Below are 12,546 nucleotides of genomic sequence, written 5' to 3'. Positions count from 1 at the left end.
GAAATTCAACAAATATGATCTCACTAATATAATCAAATAGTAGGACAAGATCCTGCAACGGCTCATGGTTTTTAGCACTAAAATTTAGCTTCATTCATGAATTACCACTGTCAAACCATGGAGAACATTTGCTTTTTGCTATATGGGGACTGCAATGCAATCAGTTGAATGTTATTGCAGATAACCAAAATTAAGATCATATCAATTCAGAGGATCAAACATTGAAGGATAGAAAAAATTATACAGAAATTGATTCACCAGACCTAGAACTACAAAACAGCAAAGCCTTCCCCAAGCAACCTGCCACATCACAGGCCCTTGTCTTTTTTCTTCTTGTCCTTTTTCCTGTTTGATGTATCACCTGCAGCTTGCTCTTCTTCAGCCTGCTTTTTCTTCTTCTTTTTCTTTTTAGAAAGCTCCTCTTCAGATTCAGGAGCAGCAATATTATCTTGGTTCACTAACTCAGCGCCTGGAGCTTTATCCTTCTTTTTCTTTTTCTTCTTTTTTGTCTGCCCTTCTGCTTCACTGATGGAAATTTGATCATCAGTGCTTCCTAACTCAACCTTCTTTTTCTTCTTCCTTTTCTCCCCTTCACCCTCGCCCTCCTCTTTAGGAGGGTCTTCAGAAGCTTCTCCAGTGGGTTCCAGTTCTGCTTCCTCGTGCTTCCTCTTCTTTCTAAGTGTTGCTTCCTGCTCAGCGGTTTGCTTCCTTGGAGCTAGATCAGTGGTTTGCCCAAACACAAGATCACCTGAAGGATTATATGTCTACAGAGGCAAAGAAAAATGAAGAATTCCATTATCAGTTTCTTGAACAAGTATCCATAATAAAAAAAATAAAATGCCAATCTAAAATCCAAGTAATAGAGATCATGTATATTGTAATCCATATTCTACTTGGATACACGTATATAACAGGAACTGATCCTTCAGTTATTGAAGTCATTGTTGTGGGTAATCAAAACTTAGGTTCCTCTGGAGGGCTTCTTTCATAAATCACAAACTTTTAAAAATCTTTACATGAAAAGAAGTCACATGATATGAATGATATATAACCCAGGGAACATATAGATCATCAGCATGAGTTATGCAATATGAAATATTGTGCCAACAGGAATAAAAACAATGAGGCCACCCATACCTTTGCTGGAGTAATCAGAGCCCCCGCACCCTTCTTTCGATCTTTATCATAAAACTCAATCTTGGGCTTTCCTTTTGTTGACCCAGCAGAACGACCCAATTCTCTGCCCTCAAGAACCCTAAGGCGGGCTTCAAGCTATTCAAGAAATTAAAATTTTCATGTCGAAACAAACTCGAGACTAAAGGCATGAGATCAAATATACATGTTACCTTAGCTCGATTTTCTAGTCCCATAGTGTTGTCTTGACCATCCCCAAGAGCATCATATCTAATAGCCAAAGCAGTTTTTGCAGCAAGAGAACGAGAAATCTTTCCTTTGATTTTGGGTGCTGCCTGACCAATTAGAGATGCATGGAAGATAAGCCCATATTTTGGTGTAGCATGTTTTGTCTTGAGAGCTCTGAACAGAGCCTGCATGTCATTAGAACACATATGATAATCGAGATTTCACAAGAATGAAGCTAGAAGTAATGCAATTTTCACCAAACCACAGTGGTTCTCTGAAGATAATTAATTTTTCCTTCCTCTACAATGATTAAGTGGAGAAAAAATTCACTTGGGTGTTCCTTTCCATAAGGAGCTCACATAACATTGCTCCTCAGAACAAGAAATCTTACCCATCAAGATCGTTTGTTAATCCTACCTTAAAGTGGAACCATTCAGATCTCATATCACAATCATTCAATATTATAGGGCCCACCTAAGATCCAGTCCATCCATGAATGTGAATCATCCCGTCCTAATAAAATATATATGATAAACAAAGAGATCCTACCTAATCAAGACAGCCAAGATGATCATTCTCTTTTTTTTTCACTTTTTTTGGTTTACTCCTTTCTACTTTTTTAGTGTCCACAAAGTAGGAAGAGAGACCACAAAGTAGGAAGAGAGACGCAAACTGTGTTCAATTAATTGAAAGGCTATTCTTTACAGTGGTGGAAGTGTCCATTTGGGACGAATCACTTTGTTGCTCTCAGAACATCCGGTAAGCAATAGAATCATTCATTTTTTTCTATTTAATATGATAGCAAATATAAATTTTAGACCAATTATTCAAAAGGTATAGACATCTTCTATTAATGCCAAAACCTATATTTTGTGATATCAGTCGATTGACTCAATTCCTGACACGATATACATGAACGTATCAGTATTGCCCAACACTGATCCATTTTTCACTGATTTATCAGCTTGTTGGAAAATTTTGATCAAAATCCACTAAAAATAAATCAAACTCAATCTTAGTTGGCTCCCGATTTATGTAACAAGTCGGTTGAATAGACTTAGCAACCAAACTCGAATGGAGTTGGTCAATTTTGCCTATTCCAGCTGATTGATCGCCTCAAAATTAGGAAAATATGAGATGACCAGAAAGGATAGTTTTCTTGTGTTCAAGAGAAACAATACACAAGCATTCTAATGCCAGAAAGATTAAGTGGAAAACATACCTTTTCCGCTCCAAGGATCTGAACTGTGCTACCCGGTTGCTTTGCTAGATTCAATAAGCTACCACCATGAGCAATAAGACGAGCTCCAACAAGCTCACCAACAAGAGCAGTCAAATTTGGCGCAATTGTATTCATTCTGCTTTTAAGGTAATCATAAAGTTGAGCTCTATACTCTGAAAGAGCTAGAACTTGATCGCATAGTTCTTTAATATTTGCCAAGTCTAGGTCACTAACTTCAGTTCCCATTGATATAACTGCTGCTTCCTTCAGCTCTGCTTCAGTCTCTTCAGACAGTACCTGTTAGCATGGAGAAAATAATTGGCTATTACCAAAGATCTTTGTATAATTGATAATCTTGTAGGAGAGCTAATGTTTTACCTCAGAGAAATCAAGATTGACAGCATTTGTACGGTTTCCCATCAGCTTAACCACCTTTGCATACTGAATATTGTCCTGTACAATCTTAGCAAGCTCTGGAAAATGCCATCCATACCATTCACGGACTCTCATGGCATAGGTATTGAGCTCTTTGTCAAGATCATCCAACAAGCCTATGGCTTGAATAATCATTGTATCCACCTAAAATGTTCATCAGAAAGATAATGTTACAAACTAACCCAAAATGTAGGAAGATCAATAAGACGTGCAAATAGCCATATGAAATTTCCATTTTTATTTATCTTAAAATAGAGGCAACCCAAAGGATAATGTGTATAGGAAGTGATCAGAAGGTGATCTAACAAAAAAAATGAATCTGGATAGATACAAAATTGTGTTTAGACAAATACATATCTATCTATTTTCTTGATCAATAAGGAAATGGCTGTGTTATAAAAATTTTCGAACAGATACACAATTGAACAACACTTCCATTAACACCCTCTAGCACAAGTTGTGATGCATAATTAAGGACTCACCTTATCAGGGCTGAATTTCAGCTTGTACCTAGATAAGCTGTGTGACAATCCCAAGCTCATTGGAGCTAAATCTTGCACCGCCAACCCAGATATAAGTTCTGTCAACTGGTTCCTTAGTCCTCTCATTAGCTCCATTACAGCATTGTTGTGGAGACAGTCTATTTTCTGTAAATCAACCATAAACAAATGTACTTAGCATACAAATTTGAGATTCTGCAACCATATCTTCTACGCATAATTATGCAATGCAGTTAGCTAACCAGCTTCTCTTTAATTGCGTTTCCAAGTTTTGAATCAGCCACGGCCAAGGTTTCACCATCACAGTGAGTACGTAGAAACTTCCGAAGGCCCTTGCTAGGCTTGCTATCAATCAATAAGGTTGCAGCGGATAATGCATCTGAAGTGTTCTCAAATTTATTGAAAGCTTTCAGCTTTACAATCTGATGAAGCGAAATAAGTAAAAGCATTAAGATCAAAGACAAAAGAACCTGAATAACAAGCACCATCAAGACTGATGTTTATTGTTCTATAGTTTACTAAGGCAGATACAAGTTCCCTAAGGCAACCATTGGGCGCATAATGATAATATTCACTAAAGCTGAAGGCACAGTCCTATCTGCGATGAGTAGACGATGCATAAATAAGCAAAAACCAAGGCTACAAACGGAGTGACCTTTCTAGCCGATTCTGAGGTAGAAAATTCCTTCCACAAATCCTGCAATAGCAAACGTGGAAAATGATAACGCTAGAAAGTCAGATGATGATATGATGAAACATATGACAATTCGACAAATATAGGATAGGAAGACGTCGTCACCTCAACTTTGTCCAACTTCCCTTCATCCAAAACTTTGAACAAGGCAAAACCCGCAGGGGTTTCGAACAACACCAACATCTCGACGTCGGCTTAATACCACCAATCTATATCACCACATGAAAAAGAGGAATCAAACAACAAATCAGAAAAAAAATCCAGTAATCGGGGTTTTTGTAATACACTAGATCATAGAACAGATTCGAAGGGGTCCCAGCACCAAGATGAGGTCTTTTCAAGACAAAAACAAACCAAGGGGCTCAGTGACAGACTACACGGCTACGGGGACACAATGGTTCGAGTTTAGGGTTTCGGCTTAGAAGCGAAGGGTTAATCGAGAAGAGGAAAAGAGGGAAAACCAAGGGATCTACAACGGCTGGGCGTTAGGGTTTTGGGTGGGCAGCGGATTCCAACCTCGAGGAGGGAGCAAGGCAAAAGCTTTGCTAACTTTTGCTTGCCCAAAAGGAAGGGTTGTGCTGCGCTGCGCCGCGCCGCAAGCAATGGACGAGCCGAAGAAGGAGAGCGGGTGTTTCGAAGGGTTGCCTAGAAAGGCGAAGAGAAGAGCGACGGGGTTTATCGCGGTAAGAGGCGAAGGAATCTGACCGTCGCTGTATGATTCAGAGTGATCGTGACCGTTCGATGGAAATGGGTCTACATCGATCTTGATTCCTCGTACCAATCGGATCCAATCATATCGGGTCAAAATCCACATTCGATCGAGCTGGTAACCGAGTCTAAATCTAATCGGATCAAACCCTGAAGCGAGAAGTGAGCCCGTTCGTAACATTTGCAATTAACTCCACTCCTTATTGTTATTTGTTAATCACCAACCGCAACGTGAGTTATGGTCGCGGGTTAGGTTAGGTTAATAGGTGGATTAGGAAATTAATACGCCTAACCTAACCAAATCCGGTATCAATTAACCCACTTCTATTATCGTATGAATTGAAGATTAGGGATAGCTGAGTGTGTACTACGCGCTATTATCTATTCATTTTCGTTAGTATTAATTGGCTCCAATAATTTTATCATCATTAATCTCTCCTCTTCTTTTATAAGGCCTAAAATAATATTTTTATCAAACGTGATAAGTTTGATCGATTGGGCTCCCAATATTAGCTTGATATATCATTTATTTTCGGACAATATATATATATATATATATTTGTAGGAACTCTTTCCGGTGCCTCAAGTGTTTATATTTAAAGTGAAAATATTGTGTTGCCTTAGAAATACTTTGGTCAAGAAGGCCACATCAACACATCAAGTGTAAGGTGATACTTTGACTATAAAAGTCTTACATATATTTTGTTAGTGCATCAAACACGATGAGATGCTTTGATCGTCAAGACCACATCAAGTTTATTGAAAACTTAATCTAATCATGATGCATTAAACATGAGTAGATGTCTCGACATGATGGTTACATCGTGCGTTAAATAATTTATCTGGTTAGATTATGTCAAGTGTGAGAAGACACTTTTGTTGCAAAAGGACACATAAGATATTTCATACACTTTGTTCGATTATAACGTGTTGAGCACACACTAGTGATTTGATTACGAAAATTATATCATTTATTTTAGAAAGTTATACGATAAAAATAAATAAAATTAAGAGTTTTGATAAGGTATATTTTGGGTTCAAGACATGTCACAGTCGATGCCACACCGTGCTACAGCCGAATCAGCAAGGGAAGCACCCTCATACGCTAAGTCAGAATCCATATCGAGACATTGTTTGGTATGTCCCGTCCCGAAAGTTTGGGATGACGCCACCTTTGATAAATAAGGTATAATAATCAAGGGCAACATTTGTGATTGCTCTATAATTCACACTAGACAATGAAATTGTCTACCAGTATTATTTGTAATTATTTTCAGTTTTTACAAGTATTTCAATTAAAAAAAGTTCTTTTATTTTTTTCCCCTTGATCATTATATAAGTAAAATTTAGGTAACAATAATCATCTAATAATTCTTAGATCCTAATTTCTACATGGAGATCACTATTTAGTGCTATGATAAACTCCAAATCTTATCCCCGTATCAAAGACCAGTCATCTAATCTAACATGGACAGAGTTTATCTATTTCATATGGTCAATCAAAGTATAAGTTTTCATGACTGTATTAGATGTTGTAGATTCCACATTTCTAGTTTTAACTATACAATGCATGAAATTGATCACTCTGTTGATTCATGCAATTCAAATTTTGGTTAGCATATCCATAATAATAAGTTTCTTCTTCTGTTGTCTTTACTTACATAAACATAACTATTACAAAGAATTAAACTATATTCAGCCAAATATATCAAGTCTGTTGTCTTTACTTACATAAACATATATTCTTGTTCTATGCTGCAGACAAATAACACAATTACACTGTAGGAGAAGAACATATTTCCTAAGCTAGACAGGAAGATGGCTTGAACTTCTTCCGCAGATGTAAATGACATATTTTATGTGTTCTTCATCAGTTGCTCACCTTCAGCAGGATTCGATGATCAAGCCTCTGGGATTGCGGTCGAGTCAATGGGGGTGTCATCAAACAATAAGTAGGCAGCATTTGTGTTCTTCGTTTGGTCACTTCCAACAAGATTGGTTGACGATGACGAAGCTTCTGCAACCTCTTCTTGGGACATGCACTTCGTCTGCCCACGCCCGACCAAGTTGGTTGACGATGGCAGGGTCGCTGGGATTGTAGTGCAGTCGATCGGGATGTCATCAGACCACCGGAAGGCATCAACGTCGTTCGAGCACGGGAAGAAGGAATTGTCTGCGCACTTCACCTGCTCGCCTCTAAGGTCGTCTGACGCTAACCAGGCCATGAAGGCTTCAATCTCCTCATTAGCAAAGCCGAAGGCCACATCATCCAAGCAGTTCATCGGCTTTCCTGTTCACCGTGAAGGTCGTCTGGAGATGGCGAGGCCAAGAAGGTATCGATCACCTTATAGGGTATGACGAAGTCATCAATGGAGCAATTCACCGGCTGACCTCCACCAAGGTCAACGGGCGTGCATAAGGCATTGTTCGTGCGCTTCATATGCTCATCCCAAAGGGGCTCTTCTGATGATGACGGGGTCGAAAAGTCTTTAAAGCTCTTCCACGGTGTCGAAGAAGGCATCATCTGTGCAGCAATCCATTAGCTCACCTCCATTGAAGTCAGTGGACGATGGTGAGACCTCTTCGATTTCGGCAGCGGTAACTTCATTCGATGCCACGGCCTCGGCCATAGGACTATCATGTGACATCGCATCATGAGCCATTACTAAGTTGTTCGAGATACATAACATATATACATACATATTTATTTTCCTCAAGTGAACTTATTCTTTAATTATTTTTGAGTCATATTGAGACTTAAAAAAAAGAAAGAGATTATTTATATTTTTAGGAAGTTTCATATTTTGAAGCCCCTAAAAAATTAATTAAGTTTCTTTGTAGTATAATAATTAATGTTAGTTTTTCCATGCAAAATTAAATTTAGTATTTTGAATCTCCCAAATAAATAAAGAAGCTTTATCCATAATATAATAATTAAATTTATCTTTTACAAATAAGTTAAGTTTCCTAATTTGAAGCCCAAGAATAAATTAATCAGAAACTTCCATTGTATAACAATTAATTTACTTTCATGCAATTGTTATATTATGGAAGAATTCGATCAATTATTTATTTATGTGTATTTATTATGTCCTGTGTGATACTAAAAATAAATTTTTAAAAAATAAAAAAAATATTTTTATTACTTTTATTGATGTATATGACGTTTTCAAACCTTGCGCATATCGCTTGTGTAATAATATAGTAATCAAATTGAATATATAAAAAAATCTTTGATTTGGTCTAACGATGTTTGCAATTAGTGATGTAAAATTAAAAGCACTCGCACATTCATTTTTTAATAAAATAAATTAAAATTATCTTATAATATAATAAAAAGGATGCGTGAAAAAATGACAAATAACATAAAAATATATTTTTTTTTCTTCATTTTATAACTAAAAGAAATTAATGCTACCAAAAAAATTAAATAGGGTGAAGTCCCAAAAAGGAAGTTATCCTTTTGAGTTTTTCTCGAGAAGCGCTCTATTTCTAAAATTCTCAAATATTATAAACATAATGTTTTTTTACAAAATTTATAATATTTTTATACTATTTTTATGAATCATAATATTTTTACATAATTATATTATTTTGGTGTAAAAACACTAAAATTGGATCGATTCATCGAAAAATAGCGGTAAAAAGGTATTTCAGATAATAAAAAAGACTTACATTTTTATAAAATTTTTAAGATTCAAATAATCTAATAAATGAATCAAACAGATATTGACTGCAGTTGAAATTTTATGTTGACAATTTTGTGGGGGAAAAAATCGAAAGGGTCAAAATCAGGGTTCGTAGGGTTGACCAGCTGCACGTGGTCGGCGTGACCATGGACTGAGGAATCCTCGTGTTGCACGCATGACTTCCAACGTGAAACTCGCACATTATGCCGGGAAGATGTTCGATCAAAATCCGCATCGAGACGGCCGCCGAAAGCTACAGGCCGTACGTGCCATAGGCCACAGAATGTTGCATCTACACGACAGCTCAGACTGACTTGTTATCATTATCGTCCCAGGATAAACTCACGTTGACAGCGTCGTCTCCACGAGGGACATGGACTTCTTTTTCTTCTCTTATTCCGCCGAGGAAAAGAGAACCTCGAACACCATGGGTGGAGCCAGGTTCCCTGCCTCACCGTCGACTGTTCACCTTGGACTTCTTGGTCGGCATCTGATATTTTATAATGAAGAATACTATAAGCCATGCAAGAAATCTGGGGACTGCAATTGCAGCAACAAAACACAAATTAAAAATAGAAGTGGGTGGAGAAGTAATCTTGCAAGGAAGAGGATGGGCATTTGGATGAAGTCCACTCACTCTACTCCTCAGGAAGAGACTTGTTTTCCTTTGTTGTCATTTTTGCAAGGATTTCAAGCCAAGTGTTTATTGTTACTTATACAAGAAATTAGGATAATACCAAGTTTAAGGTTATGTTTCTTTTTGCATGCATTTGTCTTAACTATATTTCAACATTAGTTAATGATTATTATGGTCACTAATAGCTACTATCTATATCAGATAAAACTGGGAGCAAAGAAAACATGACTATTTTATTTCATACTTTCTGACCATTTTGTTGTGCACCAAAACAATTATGATGTGATGCTACATGTATAATATAAGCTAATCTGATATATTGTATTATCATATAATGCATATAAAATAGAATATAACATAGTCTAGTAAGCAGACTAAATTCTATAAAATGTATGTTCAATAATATATATATATATATATATATATATATATATCTTCCTTAATGTTTGTATGGTTTAGAGAGATTTACTTGTATTATTAGTTTTATTTGTCTTACTTATCTTGTGGTTTAGATGTTTTATCTATCTTGATATGTACTTACACAGTAAAGAAGAGATAGTTTTTACCAACCAAATTTAGTGGCATCTTCAATTGAGTTTTAATAATATAGTAATTTTTTATTATGAACACAAATAAATCATAATTATATACTTTTAAAAATATTTTAAAGCTTCAAAGAAACTTAACATTATGATAAAACAGTAAACCCCTCTGCTTATACCATTACTAATCCTAGGAGAGGCAAAAGAAGATAAAATTAATGTACCTTTGACTTATTCTAAATGAGATATAAGTGCTTATTTTCCAAGTTCTTATATAATAATTTAGTCTTCTTTATAAATTTTCTTGAACTAAATGGCCCCTCTGTCCTCAAGTCAATATTCTCATTCTACTGGGACACTCTTTCCACCATGGTTAAAGAAGACTGTGGTGACTCCTTGATCCAAAAACATGGTCAGGCTCAATGTTGAAGGTCTTCCCAGTCACCCTCAACAAGTTATGAACAGGAATTGAGCTACGAATTCCTCCTTCATACATGTTTACTGTGCGCATCTTAATTTCAACATGTGTGGTGCATTGAAGTGCCAAAGGCCACAGTGTGCCTTTCTCCTTCAAGCTTCTGGGACATAAATGAAAGGGAAGTTAAAGGTTTACAGGAAGCTTGTGCTCAAGGCATCACCTGGTGGCAAGATGCTGCCACTAGCGACTCATGAAAAGGAGGGATACAAGCCTTGTCACAGACACAAAGTATAAGGGCAATTTTGACATCAGGAATTCACGGACCATTTCAGAACAATCATCTTCGGGCATGCAGCAAAAATATGCTGTGGGACATTGGCATTTGCAATCCACTACTCGTCTGCACCAGTATATATAGAGATCACAATGGGGGAGGAGCTCCAACCAGCACACCTTCACCGATACAGATCCGTTTTCCTTATCTTCTTCAAAGTCTTCTCAGCCTGGTTATATCCATTAATCAGTCATCTCAGCTTCATCACCATTTCAGTTCTTCGGGGGGAAGCTCTTCTTTCCTCAACTCTTTGGTGCTGCTCTGCATCATCTTATTTTCTTTCTAGCTTGCAAGAACACTTGCATCTTGCACCGAAATGGACAGAGTCATGAGGCTGGCGTCGCAGCGGGCGGTGGTGGTCTTCAGCTTGAGCTCATGCTGCATGTGCCACACCATCAAGCGGCTCTTCTGCGAGCTGGGGGTGAACCCGGGGATCCACGAGCTCGACGAGGATCCCAACGGGAAGGACATGGAGCGAGCACTGGCGAGAATGCTGGGCTGCAACTCGCCGGTGCCCGCCGTGTTCATCGGCGGCAACCTTGTTGGACCAACCGACAAGGTCATGTCCCTTCACCTCGGTGGCAAGCTTGTGCCGCTGCTCCGCGACGCAGGAGCTATCTGGCTCTGATGATTCTGAGATGATGGAGACAAAACAAACCACAGATCTCTGAGTTAATGTTTTGGCTTACTGCTACTGCTTTCTTTACCTATGCGGGTAAGATGAATGTACATTGTGTTGCTTACCCTCCTTGAGATGTAATTTTCAGCACATTATGGAGTTGCTGCATCTACAAACCTGTCACTGGGTATTGAAAGGTCAGCATCTTGAGAACAAGTATCTCTCCTAGCAAATGCTTGATGAGTGAATGGTTCTTGTGTTTCTGACATGTTTAGCATATGGCTAGTGTAATATCATCTTTAAAGAAGCTTCTGTTTTCTGTTTCAATTATCTGTTGAAGATGGGCAGAGGCAAAGTAGGATGTAATATGCACTCCAATGTTTCCGAAGGCAACAATAGCAGAGCCACATATCAACCTTTCTCTTCCTAAATTGAGTTGATGAGTGCCTCACACATACTCCTAAGGTGAGAAATTAAGAGAAGTGATGTGATTAGAGTTCAGAAAAGGCAATATGCTAAACATGTCAGAAACACAAGAACCATTCACTTTTTCTCAGATATTTCATTCCACCATATCCAATTGACACAAAAGAAGGAGATACACTCAGCAACCAAGGATGAAGGAATATGCATCTTTGGGCCACTCTTCTACCTGAACATCACCATCATGCATGGTTGACAAAGCAAAGGCTCATATATGCTCATTTTAACACATTGATTTTTTAATCCTCATCAGCTCCACTTTGGACTTTCTTCTGTAATAATAATAATAATAAAATATTAGAGATTTATAGACTACTATGTACAAAGTTCAAATTTTGTTGAAGTCAAACAAAGCACAATAGAAGATCATAAAGGCTGACTACTAAACATAGATCACTTCCTTGCAAACAAATTTCTTGGAGGGCCAATTTGCTGCCTTCATCTGCTGGGCATAAACATATTGGAAAAACAAATAAACAATGAACTAAATAAATAAATAAATAGATTTCTAGAGTGAACAGAAATAGAATAATACTGTCCTTAGTTAATATTCACAGATTTATAGCAATTTGAAATAGAATAATGTATCCATGGGAGTTTCTGCAAGTTAGTAAACCCTACAACACAGCAACATCAATATCAACCCCCTAAAGAACTATTATGCACAATGAATCGTAGCTATTTAGAAAAAAAGATAAACGTAGTGATTATAAATCACAGGTGCAGTGCAAGAACCAAAAGTGCTCAAGTACTTCATGCACATAACAGTCAGAAACAAGATACATTGTCTAAAACATATTTCTTGACAAAATTCTCTCAACAATTGTTTTCTTTTGAACATCAAAACAAATTGTTAGTTAATGCAAAAAAGAAGTATACCCTCTCCCAACTTAGAATTCATGC

The 12,546-nt window shown here is 37.3% G+C and overlaps 2 protein-coding genes across 3 annotated transcripts; one reads left to right on the top strand and one right to left on the bottom strand.

The window, feature by feature from the left end:
• Positions 1-68: 68 nt before the first annotated feature.
• On the bottom strand, positions 69-4,852 carry LOC103970496 (probable nucleolar protein 5-2). 2 transcript variants are annotated; one of them, XM_018820923.2, is made up of 10 exons: positions 4,730-4,852; positions 4,319-4,422; positions 4,175-4,216; positions 3,762-3,941; positions 3,502-3,666; positions 2,963-3,163; positions 2,585-2,881; positions 1,347-1,547; positions 1,138-1,272; positions 69-764 (listed from the first exon to the last, which is right to left on the bottom strand). In XM_018820923.2, exons 2-10 carry the CDS (start codon positions 4,394-4,396, stop codon positions 309-311), a joined length of 1,755 nt encoding a protein of 584 aa, XP_018676468.2. In that variant the 5' UTR covers positions 4,397-4,422; positions 4,730-4,852; the 3' UTR covers positions 69-308. The 2 variants fall into 2 exon arrangements, with proteins under 2 accessions (XP_018676468.2, XP_065029120.1); XM_065173048.1 differs by lacking the exon at positions 4,730-4,852 and adding an exon at positions 4,499-4,716.
• A 5,765-nt stretch (positions 4,853-10,617) lies between these two features.
• Positions 10,618-11,236, top strand: LOC135652671 (glutaredoxin-C1-like). Its single transcript, XM_065173790.1, has one exon. It carries the CDS (start codon positions 10,858-10,860, stop codon positions 11,167-11,169), a length of 312 nt encoding a protein of 103 aa, XP_065029862.1. The 5' UTR covers positions 10,618-10,857; the 3' UTR covers positions 11,170-11,236.
• The last annotated feature ends 1,310 nt before the right edge of the window (positions 11,237-12,546 follow it).

Source organism: Musa acuminata, chromosome BXJ3-11 (genome assembly GCF_036884655.1).
Source record: "Musa acuminata AAA Group cultivar baxijiao chromosome BXJ3-11, Cavendish_Baxijiao_AAA, whole genome shotgun sequence".
Taxonomy (NCBI): domain Eukaryota; kingdom Viridiplantae; phylum Streptophyta; class Magnoliopsida; order Zingiberales; family Musaceae; genus Musa; species Musa acuminata.
Note: the sequence above shows the minus strand (reverse complement) of the source record. Positions and strands in the feature narration are given on the sequence as shown.

What these genes read in the sequence shown, in the direction of transcription:
- LOC135652671 (XM_065173790.1), top strand. Translation starts at nt 10,858, where the DNA reads ATGGACAGAGTCATGAGGCTGGCGTCGCAGCGGGCGGTGGTGGTCTTC.
- LOC103970496 (XM_018820923.2), bottom strand. Translation starts at nt 4,396, where the DNA reads ATGTTGGTGTTGTTCGAAACCCCTGCGGGTTTTGCCTTGTTCAAAGTT. An exon ending in ACGCAATTAAAGAGAAGCTG is followed by an intron (nt 3,667 to 3,761) that starts GTTAGCTAACTG and finishes GTTGATTTACAG; the next exon opens with AAAATAGACTGTCTCCACAA. An exon ending in AGATCCTTGGAGCGGAAAAG is followed by an intron (nt 1,548 to 2,584) that starts GTATGTTTTCCA and finishes AATGACATGCAG; the next exon opens with GCTCTGTTCAGAGCTCTCAA.